Source organism: Xenopus tropicalis, chromosome 8 (assembly GCF_000004195.4).
Source record: "Xenopus tropicalis strain Nigerian chromosome 8, UCB_Xtro_10.0, whole genome shotgun sequence".
NCBI classification, from domain to species: Eukaryota; Metazoa; Chordata; class Amphibia; order Anura; family Pipidae; genus Xenopus; species Xenopus tropicalis.
Genome location: NC_030684.2, coordinates 97,895,586 through 97,907,825, shown reverse-complemented (window position 1 = coordinate 97,907,825; position 12,240 = coordinate 97,895,586). Strand labels below are relative to the sequence as shown.

The 12,240-nt window shown below is 38.4% G+C and overlaps 1 protein-coding gene across 2 annotated transcripts in view; it reads left to right on the top strand.

Moving 5' to 3' along the window:
- The window catches only part of cdc42bpb (CDC42 binding protein kinase beta), a 70,470-nt gene extending 59,287 nt beyond the window's left edge, over positions 1 to 11,183 (top strand). For both annotated transcript variants that reach the window (XM_004917176.4, XM_002937998.5), the window contains 10 exons: positions 111 to 330; positions 1,153 to 1,215; positions 1,325 to 1,921; positions 3,207 to 3,304; positions 3,391 to 3,475; positions 4,070 to 4,190; positions 4,752 to 4,869; positions 7,683 to 7,800; positions 8,434 to 8,492; positions 9,022 to 11,183. In XM_004917176.4, coding sequence (XP_004917233.2) covers positions 111 to 330; positions 1,153 to 1,215; positions 1,325 to 1,921; positions 3,207 to 3,304; positions 3,391 to 3,475; positions 4,070 to 4,190; positions 4,752 to 4,869; positions 7,683 to 7,800; positions 8,434 to 8,492; positions 9,022 to 9,153 — 1,611 coding nt within the window. In that variant the 3' untranslated portion in view covers positions 9,154 to 11,183. The remainder of the gene's footprint in view (positions 1 to 110; positions 331 to 1,152; positions 1,216 to 1,324; positions 1,922 to 3,206; positions 3,305 to 3,390; positions 3,476 to 4,069; positions 4,191 to 4,751; positions 4,870 to 7,682; positions 7,801 to 8,433; positions 8,493 to 9,021) is intronic.
- The last annotated feature ends 1,057 nt before the right edge of the window (positions 11,184 to 12,240 follow it).

Genomic DNA, 12,240 nt, shown 5'->3' with positions numbered 1-12,240 from the left:
CATGCCGTATTAGAATCTGCCAAGCTGACTTACCCACTGCCCAATGACATTCTGTGGAAACAAATAAGATAACATAATTCAGTAAGTTTTCTATGTTTTTGGCTGTACAGGTGACAGCTTCTCTTCTAGGTTCTCCCTCCAAAACCACAGCATCTCTTCTAATACTAACAGAGAGTGAAGCAGAGAAGAGGAAGTGGGTTGGAATTCTGGAAGGGCTGCAAGCGATTTTACAGAAAAACAACCTGAGGAACCGGGCAGTGCATTGTCCACAGGAAGCCTATGACAGCACTTTGCCTCTTATTAAAACTATTGTAGCTGCTGCTGTTGTAGGTATGGCCATAATTGTGTACAGTGTGGTAATAAAGAAGATAAATGTTCTTGAAATATTTAAATTTTAAAATGTGTGTGCGTACATATCTATATCATATTACTAAATCAATGCCCAGGTATGCCCCATATGTGGGCTGTTTAGCTGACAAGAGTAGGCAAATCAGTAGGCAATACCAAACTTTTAATTGCAATACAAAGTCACAAGGATGGCAGCTGAATGTTAGAGGCTGTGGGGTTTTCAGGTGACTTCTAATATGCTTATGTCTGTGTGTGCATTATTTCTTACATTAAACTAATGTCAGCACTTAGGGGCACATTTACTAATCCACGAGCGCCCGAATGCGGTTTTTCCGTAATGAACGGTATTTTTGCGGTTTTTTTTCCGTCGCCGGCACGATTTTTTCGCAACTTTTTCGTCGCCGTCACGAAAAATTCGGATTGGTTTTTCTGCTGTTTACAGTTGTTTAATACGAAAAAATCGCAACAGCGGCGAAAAAGTCGATGAAAGTACGATGAAGTCGTGACGGTGACGAAAATTTTTCGCAAAATACGAAAACGTGACGCCGACGAAAAAGTCGCAAAATTTTCGTTTCCAATACGATTTTTTTCCCATTCGGGATTCGGATTCGTGGATTAGTAAATGTGCCCCTTAGACTAAGCACTACATATATAATTGATATTACATGCAATGAATGGTTTAGGGATATATTTTTCATGGCTTTTGTGTATTACATATAATTAAGTAATAATGTTACTTTGATTGAAAAAAAAATATATATAAAAATAAGTTATTAATTTTAATAGCAAATCCTCTTTATCTAGATCATGATCGAATAGCTGTTGGCACTGAAGAAGGACTGTATGTAATAGAGGTTACAAGAGATGGTATGTAGTTGCCTTTTGATGTTCCTTATAGGAAATATTTTGGCACGTGCCCATTCTCAGGAAGGCATGATTATGTTCACAAGGTGACACCAGGTCCTTTCTTTTTCAGTGATTGTTCGTGCTGCTGACTGTAAAAAAGTCTACCAGATAGAACTGGTTCCCAAAGAGAAGATTGTTATTCTTGTGTGTGGGCGTAATCACCATGTTCACCTGTTTCCTTGGTCCTCCCTTGATGGCTCAGAGGGCAGCTTTGACATCAAATTGCCAGAGTCCAAAGGTTGCCAATTCATTACAACTGGATCACTGAAAAAATCCGTTTCTCCCTGCTTGTTTGTGGCGGTCAAACGGCAGATCTTTTGCTATGAAATCCATAGAACTAAACCATTCCATAAGAAGTTCAATGAGATTGTGGCTCCAGGAAATGTACAGTGGATGGCTGTGTTTAAAGACAAACTCTGTGTTGGTTACCAGTCTGGGTTCTCATTGTTGACCATACATGGAGAGGGACAGCCCATAAATTTGGTGAACCCCAATGATCCTTCCCTAGCATTTTTGTCACAGCAGCCAGTGGATGCCCTGTGTGCAGTAGAGCTCAGTAAGGATGAATACTTGCTTTGCTTCAGCCAGTTAGGAATATATGTGGATTCTCAAGGACGAAGGACACGAATGCAGGAGCTGATGTGGCCAGCAACTCCTCTCGCTTGCAGTACGTACTTTTCATTTCTACATTCCTTATATTTATATTCCATTTATTTTTTTAAATGTTATATTGCCACATTTGCAGAAAGACTTGATTTTGTTGTTGGATGCAATGATATAATGTCTGTTAATTTAAATAGTCCGCACAAAATATTAATACATTTTGTGGGGTAGGATCAGTGCAAAAAAAATCATATACAGGTATGGGACCTGTTATCCAGAATGCTCGGGACCCAGGGTTTTCCGGATAAGGGATCTTTCTGTAATTTGGATGTGGATAACTTAAGTCTGCTAAAAATCATTTAAATATTAAATAAACCCAATAGGATTGTTTTGCCTCCAATAAGGATTAATTCTATCTTGGGATCAATTACAAGGTACTGTTTTATTATTACAGAGAAAAAGGAAATCATTTTAAAAAATTAGAATTATTTGCTTATAATGGAGTCTATGGGAGATGGCCTTTCGGAACTTTCTGGATAACCGGTTTCTGGATAAGGGATCCCATACCTGTATATTGAAGAACTGTTGACACAATGCAGTATTAGTCTATGGACACCTTTATTGTGAACCTTCACAATAAAGAACATGCTTATGTTCTTTATTGTGAATGTAAATAGTTATTACAGCCTGTTGGGTCTTTGTTATATGCCCATGCCAGCTTCAGCAGCCCCAGAATCCCAAACAGGTATGTGGCAGTGGCTGAAGATGGGGATAGGATTTACTTTCCTAAAGGTGGCAGTAGGTAGGTTTTCTAAAATATAGATCTGTGTTTCCCAAAGGAAACACACAGAGAAGGGGAGAACATATAAACTCCTTACACCAGAGAGTTAACCACTAAAGGCAGCCATACATGGGCCGGCCAGATACAAAGTCCACCAATCTGCCTACATGCCAAACTAACATAGTGCTTGAGGGCTACACAAAGCATATCTACCTTCCTATTGTTCCTACAATATGCACAAATTATTGTAATAGCAGGAAATGAAGATGAACTGATTCCTTTGAAGACTCTGTGAACTAGATTTTTTTTAACCTACTTGATTCCAGAACTAACTGATATACATAGTACATGGATACTGGTCAGAATCGGTGGGCCACCATACACCTACCAATAATTGTACGAATGTATTATTAGTAAGTGTATGGCTATCTGAAGTCACTGTACTGTGTGTTATCTTGAGAATTCTTTTCCCTATAAAAGAAAAAAAAAACAAAGGTAATAAATTAAACATCTGCCTTCTTTATCAAATGGATTTTATTTCTTTAAAAACCATTTTCTCTTTTTCCAGGTTGCAGCTCTTCATATGTTACAGTTTACAGTGAGTATGGCATTGATGTTTTTGATGTCTCCACCATGGAATGGGTTCAGACCATCGGTTTAAGACGGGTATGTTATTGAAAGTCTTGTTTGTTTTTTTTCCTTTTTACTGAGTTTGTGTAACTGTCATAAAAGCGTTATTTTGTGTCAAACAGATAAAGCCTCTAAATGCAGAGGGTTCCCTGAATTTACTGAATTCTGAGCCTGCGCGTCTCTTGTATTTGAAGAGCATATATTCAGGTTTGTTCTTTCACCTTTGTAAAAGTAATTCCATGAGTTTAAATGCAGCCTGAGCAATTTATATAGGCTTAATAATTACATGCCTGTCTTCTTGCACCTTTGCTTAATTCTATTCTCCCTGCAAGGAGAGAAAGTAACACCTATAGAAAATCAAAGGGGAAAAAAATAGAAACATATTAATACATTTGACTTTTTAGTATTTTTTTATATTATTTTTTTAAATAAATAACAAAGGATGGGTTAAAAGGGCATTTAGTAGGCAATAAAGTATATATCCACTGCTAGCAAAGAGCATATTTGCAATTAAATAAATGGTGTGAGCAGTAATGTTGCTTGCTTTAGCTTATATAAATTCTCCTTAGCAATTAGTACAGTAGCCACCCAGTGGTCAGAGTAATTTCTGCAATGCCTCAGACAACTTTAGGTTTTAAAAAACAGGATATGCAGAAGGACTTGTCTGCACAAGGTATTCTATGCCCTTGTCCTTTGCTGTATACTTTTTATGAAATACATATAAGCTGAACCCTTCATAAACCTTAAAAAATGCTGTTTCAAACAAAGCTTTTATATTAACAAAACTGTATTTTTCTGTAGAGGGACCTATCCTGACAGTGCCAGAAACATCTGACAACAGCAAAAAGCAAATGGTCCGGACCAGGAGCAAAAGAAAGTTTGTGTTCAAGGTTCCAGAAGAGGAGAGATTGCAGCAAAGAAGGTGGGAATTGTGATTTTGATTGATTATAAAAAAAAAAATCCACCAAACCAATGGATGTTTGTGTGTTGCTCAACCTACCAACCAGCATTCATGCTGTGAGCCACTGCCAGGTTTCACCTGCTCTAATTAGAAGATTTCAGTTGAGTCAACAGTTTCAATGCCCTAATGACATCCAACATGGCTGAGTAATTTGTAATTGGACAAAAATGCTTGGTTGAGAAAGGAAAGCACACTAATAAACAATTTATATCTCTAAAAGCAAAATATTTGTGATAAGAATATAGCATCTACAATAGTTCAGTGGATTTTATTAATAGCTACAGTTCCTTTTAACTTGGAAAAAGTCACATCTGTCATTTTTTAAGATTGAAATACACTGAGTAGGTATTCATCCAAACTATCTTGTAATTATAAGAAAATCTGCAAAATTCTCCATGAAATTCGCTTTTTAACATGTCGGTGTGTAGTTGTTTACACTGGACTCAGGCTCATTATTCCTTACAATGAATGAATGAACTAAAAGATTCTACACAAGTTCATGCCGGTTCATATGCTTTTTAGGGAGATGCTTCGAGATCCTGAACTAAGATCAAAAATGATCTCCAACCCCACCAATTTCAACCACGTGGCACACATGGGACCAGGGGATGGAATGCAAGTGCTCATGGACCTGCCTCTGGTAATCGGCTTTATAAGCTATACAATGATATGGATTGCAAGCCACATTCATACTGTATATGAAAATTGCCTCAAAAGCCTGTGTGTTGCTTTAAAATGGGTCATTTTTATCCTTCCATTTTCTTGTTTCCTGTAAACATAGCAGACTGAATTTCCTCCCCTCTCATCTTCCCGAAACTCTGCTCTGATATCACCTCCAGCAAACTTTGAACACGTCTATCATATGAGCTCTGTTTCAGCCAACATCTTTCTTCAGAACGAGCAATGCTCCCTGCAAGGCCTCTCTCTGTCTTCTTCCTCTTCCTGCCCCTCTTCTACTTCCTTAGCAAGGGTAGGATTGGCAGTGCCAGTGGCACCTTGAGTGGTGTGCTGCGGCTGCGCTGGCACACACAAACTAATCAGCAAAAGTTTCCATGCTTTTTTTTCTTTTTATTTCTTTGCCAATTTTCCGTTCTTGTCATTTTCTTAAATAATCTTTATAAAAGCAGCACTGCATGTTTCAGTATTCCTTGCAATGATGTTAAAGCTGTGGCCCTCCAGCTTCTGCTAAACCCGGCTCCCCTGCTGGCAGTTGGCTCACTTCAGAAAAGGGAGAGTGTCACATGTTACTTTAATATCTAGAAGTGATTTGATCTCTCAGTACCTATAATTATTGATATACACACAACATATAATCTTCATGTAAAATTGCTCGGTTTTCTTCTGAGCACTTTGCAATTTTTTTTTTTCTTTCATGATATTAGGAGTTTTTACACTTTTATCATGAACCTTTTACATGCTGTCGAGGCAGGGGCCAGGCAGAATGTTAAGATTTTAAGGCACTGCTGAAGGAAGCATCTCCTGAAAATGATCTGGTCAGTCCTATGTTTCCAGTCACACCAAGTGACAGAACTGAGCAGGAAAGTGTAGACCGTAAATAAGCTTTTAATGTTTAAAAAATGCTATTACAGGTATGGGATCTGTTTTACGGAAATCTGTTAGCCACACAAATAATGGAAAGGCCATCTCCTGTAGAGTCCGTTTTAAAGAAATAATTCAAATTTTCTTAAATGTTGAAAAATTGTTAATTACATAACTGCTCAGAAGAGCAGTTTGCACATGTTTACATTTTTATATGGGTGAATATATTCACTTTTTTACTGGGAAAAGGTAGGGGCAAAAAAGGCAATCATCTAATAGAGCTTCACCAGAATTTATCTACATACATTTTATGCAAGTAATAAAGTCACTGATGAGTTGGCTGCATGCCAGATTTTTATTTTTAAAAACATAAATTTGACAGCTTATTCACAGTTCCTATAAATGTGTTGGCTGTGCGCTGTACACATGGGAAGACGTCTGAGATACAGCATTTTGGCATTAGAAGGGCTGCATCACAGATTTCAGTCTGATGTGACCTTATTTCCGTGAATCCTACATTGCCGGTTGTTAAACAGAGTTTATGTTAGTAAATGTAGTAGCATTGCATCTAAATATACATCTAGGCATATTAAAAGTGGACAAAGCAAATGTTCTCTTTTCTAGTAGCCCAAAGCAGCCAACATAATCCAAGCTAACTGCTAGGTTACTGCACCAGTGTGTCTCTTGTTACTGCTTCACACCATTACTCTGCTAAATAATTAAGGACAATAAAAGATAGGGCTTATTACAGCTATGGTCAGGGCTGCAAGCAGGGAGGGAGTGAAGAGGGGAGGCACGAAGGGGGAGGTAGGTGTACAGGGCCCCATGATTTGTGAAGGCAATGCTGCCTACTGTACTGTACACTCTCCTGTAACAAAGGGAACATCTTTTAAACATGGGGTGCTGCTGTTTTTTTACTTTTTTTATGGATTTAGGTCACTCTGTGTTCTTGTGATACATGTTACTAATGTGTGCTCCCAGCCTTGCTTATGTTTTTGGTTTTCAGATGCTTCCATGTTTTCTTCATTCCAGTTACTTGACTAACCCTCTGTGGCTGATACTATACCTCAGTGTTTGTTTCTCTCCCAAATATATCTTATCTGTATTCCCTGCTGTTTTGTCATTGAATATTTGAATATTTTATTATACAACGTTTTAAAGGACCAATAACAACATAAAGTATAAAATATACTTTTTTTTTAATTTAATGTTTGTAACTGTTCATCCAGCATGTAGAAATAAACTATTGCTAGGCAACAAATGTTGTGTATTTTATGAGAGAGGTTTTTATTCTATAGAATTGTAGAGAATCATGAATGTGAGCTCTTCAGTCTAATTACTACTACATTTACTTATAGAAAATGTAGCAGAGCTTCTGAACAAAGCGCAAGATTTTTACCTGTCAGAGAAGAGTACATTATATTTAAAGGCATACCTTATTTTTATGCTGTTCCTGGTCCTTTAGCTGTTGTTATGACATTAGTGAGTTTACAACAGACTTGCCCAGCCTGTGCTGAGCCTTTTTGTTCAGCCTTCAGTGTCTAAAGCGTAATAATCATCTCTTCACTCTTTCACTGACTGGCTGCCTGCAGAATTTTGAGCAAACTAATGAGCAGGCAGTCATAAAAGAAAGGCAGAAGTGGTGCCACGGGCATGAGTATCCTGAAACATCAGCTACCTTCTTGTTTTTAGCTTTAGGAAAGGCACTTTCTCCCTGGGAAATCTAAATGATTTTTTCCATAGCTGAGCTAGTTCAATTTTTTATATGCTCAGAATGGGTAGCATTACACTAGTTTTCCTAACTTATTTTCCAACCATTGCATGAATCATCTCTTTCTTTCATGAGGGTTCCTAAAGTCTCTGGATAAATATGTTGGATCTTTAACCTGTTTTGTTCTTTTCCTTATGATGCAGAGTGTAGTGCCGTCATCTCAAGATGAAAATTCAAGGGAGCGACTTCGTCCTCCTTCCACCAATGTTGCTCGTCAGCAGCAACAGCGAAGCAAGTCATACATCTCATGGCCCTCGTCAGGTATGCTCAGTAGTCTTCCCACTTGAAACACCAGAGGCTGTAGGCAGGGCTCAATACTGCATCCATGCAATTAAATTGCCTTTCAAGAAGACCTTTAGGACCTAAATATAATTAAGACATAGACAAAGACTTAAAGCTGAGAAAATACCAAGATTAAGTGATGGTAAAATGCTTTAGTTTTTCACTTATTCTTGCTAAGGGCTATGGTAGGAGTTCTAGTCACTGCGGTAGTCATCACAATGCACCCATTACGGTACTGACAGATCAGGAGATTTGTCACATGAGGTAAATCTGCACTACCCTGCTCTCCTGAAAATGCATTTCCCTTGCTTAACCAGAATTCTCTGTGTTGCAATATGGTATTATACAGCACTAAATAGTCTATCCCAGGCCTGAACTGGCAAATGCCAGAGGGGGTGCTGTAAGATGCCATAGACAGCCACTATTTATTGGGCTTGTGAGGGACTGTTTGGTCTCTGTGTACTTGAAATGCCAGGGCCTATTTTCAGTCTCAGTCCAGACCTTGGTCTATCCATTGTTCACATCATCTGGTGATCCAGACTTTTTCCAAATGCCCTTTCAAGTTATTTTCTGACTACTACTTTGTTTACACACTTTTTTATGAATTTTTAGGACCTGGAGAGTTATCCTCACGAAGTATAGGGGACCCTGACCAAGAAATAGAAAAAGAGGTAAATCTATGTTTCTTTTAAATACACTGATCGTGGCTTTCCAGAGTCACAGTCCAGCAGTACTTATAGGAGAACTAAACACTTGAAAAATATGTGATGTATAAATGCTGTTCTCAACAATAGCCAGTTCTCACAGGCAGCTTCCAAAGACTCATAGCTGTTACTTTCATTATTATCTTCATGGCAGACAAGTAACTGTAAGACTGAGATTGGCAGCAGTCAGTTTCTGTAAGTTTCCATGACTGTCTGCATTGAAATAAGTAAACATTACCTGTCCCCCACCATCTTGCCACCCTGATTGGAGCATGGTATCCTTTGATGCTCATTGGCTTGTCATAGATAAATTCAATCAGGCTACACTCCCAGTCCAATAACAGTGATTTAAAGCCCTTCCTTATAACACTTGTTTGTTAATATGCAAAGAAAAGTATTGAGTAATGGTTCAATGTTGCCTTTACAAAGGGATTTTGGTTTGGACAAAAATGCATGTTTAATACTGATATTGTTTTCCATTTTTTTGCATTTACAGCCAGATTCAGATTCCACAAAACATTCCACTCCTTCAAACAGCTCCAATCCCAGCGGCCCCCCGAGCCCTAATTCTCCACATAGGAATCAGCTGACGTTGGATGGCTTGGATCAATCCGCATGCGATGCGTAACACTGTTTCCGTAGCAAGACTTCACAGCGTCCTATTACCTGATACAGTGGGAGGGTGCATTGGTTTCATCTGTTAGTGCCAAGATGAGAAATACCTAGTGTTGCACAAATCCTGAACCCCCATATTGTAGATACAGTTAACAAAAAATTAAAAGGAAAAAAAGTTTAATATATGTGATCAAGCTTTTATATGCAAAAGTATTCACTGTTTGTAGTAGTGATTCCGTTCCCTGTTTTACACTACAGTGACAAGATAGGATATTATGTTTTAATTTTTAAATGACACCCATTGTATGATGCTGCTAGCTCTGGGGCAAAAAAAAAAAAAAAACAATTAAAGAGGCTGCTTATTGAGGTTGCTACCTAGCACCAGATAGGATATTCCATTAGGAAAGTAATGATTGTTCTTATTAACAGGAAATTTGGCTAGGGTGATTTGGGAATTTTGCATAGGAATGTGAAGCTTGGCAGGGGTGCAGCACAGTGAAGCCTAGTGGCGCTCTTGCCTGCGCCATGTATCCCTAATGGTGCAAACATTCTCACTTACGCCATGAGCGGGCTGTGCTGCCGCCAGTTTTACACCTGATACTGGAGTCTTGGCTATTTTTATCAAACCTCTAGTTTGTATTATCTCAAATACCAGTATTTCATCAGACGGTTTTTAAGACTTCATAACAATGAAATCAGGTTCTAAGATCCTCTACGTCTCGTCACAACAAAAAAACAGCATCACAATATCTGTCTGTAGGATTAAGGCATATTTATTCTGTAGAACAAATTGATCACGGATGCCCTGTGTCTTGAATGTGTGTGCTGCCTGTGTCACAGAGCAGGTATAGAGTAAGTGCCCTAGCGAAAATGTCTCCGCATTCCATTCCTTGTCTCTTTGAAATGGGCTGGCAGTTACTGGGTTAGGTCTTTTTTGGAAACCTCAGATTGCTTTTAATTACTTTATTAAGCTGCATACATAACTGTCCATCATTCCAGTGGCTTCAGTTTCAATACCCTTCCCCTCTTTACCTTTCTTTCAATTTAATAGCCTTGTGTCTAGAGAACATGTCTGTGAAACAATATTGCTTCTTTATATACAGTCTCCGTTTCTCAGAGACTACACTACTATGTTTAGGGAAGGGACCATTGTGACAGTGTGAAGATTATGTTCCAGGGCACAAGAAGCAAGAAGGGATCTGCGTCACGCTAACCCACAGTCGTCTTATTTTCTTTCACCAAGCACCTTGGATGGAGTAAGGTCTGCGGCCTGTTGCAGGAGAATGCATTATTGCCCCTTCTTGCATATAATGACATGTATAGATACTCTCTCTTCTAATTTGTTTTCTGCTCATACCCCCCATCACCCTGACACAGCTGGACTCTTTGTATTTATGCTTGCATGAGAGACACGATTATCATAGGCCATCGATCATTACAAACGCAATGTATATTTTACTTCAGTATCATGCATTCACGTGGTTCTGTGTGTATATTTAATCTCATTCTTCCATGTATTATATATTTTATTCACAATCCGTGACCTTGTTTCCATTAAAAGCTTGTAATTAATTTTGTGGCTGGCATATCTATTTTGTCACTGTCACACTAGCGTGCCTTCTGTGCCATATGACAGTCAGATTGTCATTAATTTAAATCTGGTTTTATTGGGCTAGTAATGAAATAAACCAACAGTTAATGGTTCCTCTCTGAAACACTGTATAGTACTTGCACTTATTTTTAGTTTTAAACCAAGTGATCTAGTCTCCAATATATATAAATATATATATATTATTTTTTTTGTTGCGTCTATTTGTTCCTTCTTTGTTTAAAATGAGTGAAGAGGCTGTGTTGGAGCCACCCACTACTGCTTATGGGGTTTTCTGATTTTTACTTTTTTAATGTAAGTTGTCTTTGTAATTATAAATTGTAAGAACATTATTTTTTTTAAACAATTGACCTGTTAATAAATCCGCAGAGGGCAGTTTGGAAGTTCATACTGGTCTGTCTTGACATATTAAAACATTTTACAGTGATGCACAATTGAGCTTTTGTTTGTATTTTTATTCTCTTGAGGGGCGCAGAATGATTGTGTGATGGCTGAGCTCGTAAGTATAATAAAATCATGCATAAATCATGGAACAGAGCCATAGACAGCATTTACTCTGTAGCAAGCATTTCTCTAATACTGGGTGTACAGTGTTTTATTTTTAAACATGAGTGTTTTAAACATGCAACCAGCTTAACCTTTGTCCTTGCATTTTAAAACATTGCAGACACCACTATAATGAAGCTGATGCTTTTAATCACAGTGGATATAAGTTTATTCTTCCATTTGACTCCTTAGCCTAGAATTCTGGCCTTGGCTGTATACAGATGATTTAGCTGTGTGAGTGAGCAGAGAGAGCTTTTTATTGAGATGCAGCCCAATCTTTTGTGTTGTAAATGTCTCATTAGGCACTGACCATTTCTGTCAATCAGTTTTCATTGTTTTGTAATTGCACCCAAGTGTTGCCAGCAGGGGTGATCAGCATAATTATACATGACCCTAAAATTATGGGAGGTAAGTTGTCGTCTAATTCTAGGAAATATCGAAGGGATTTGCTGCTGCAGGGCATAAAATATATTCATTTAATGAAGATCTGTAAACTATAAATGATATCTGCGGTGACCTTGGTGCCTGCTTGCTCTATTGTTGCATGGTCCCCTTCCACCCACTCTCACATGTTAATCCCCGCTCCCAGCCCACGCTTACATAGGGAGTGGGTAGGGAGCTATACACGAGCAGGCTGGGGGACAAGAGAGAGCGGGTGGAGGGAAGGGGGCCAGCGGCTGGCAGGGTCTGCTACTCTCTGCTGGGCCCCTCCAAAGATATTTTTGCAGGGGGGCTCAGCCCATAGTAGTTCCATTGCTGGAATTAAAATCAAGGAAAGCACCCATTAAAATTTATTATAAGGTGGTAGGACCACAAAACAACTGTAAAATGCTGGAAAACTTATTAGATTATGTAAAATTAAGGGTTCACTGTAATGGCATTGAATTCTAAGGCAAATTTACATGCAAAATATAAGGCAAATCCTGTATTTAGGGAAAATATTTG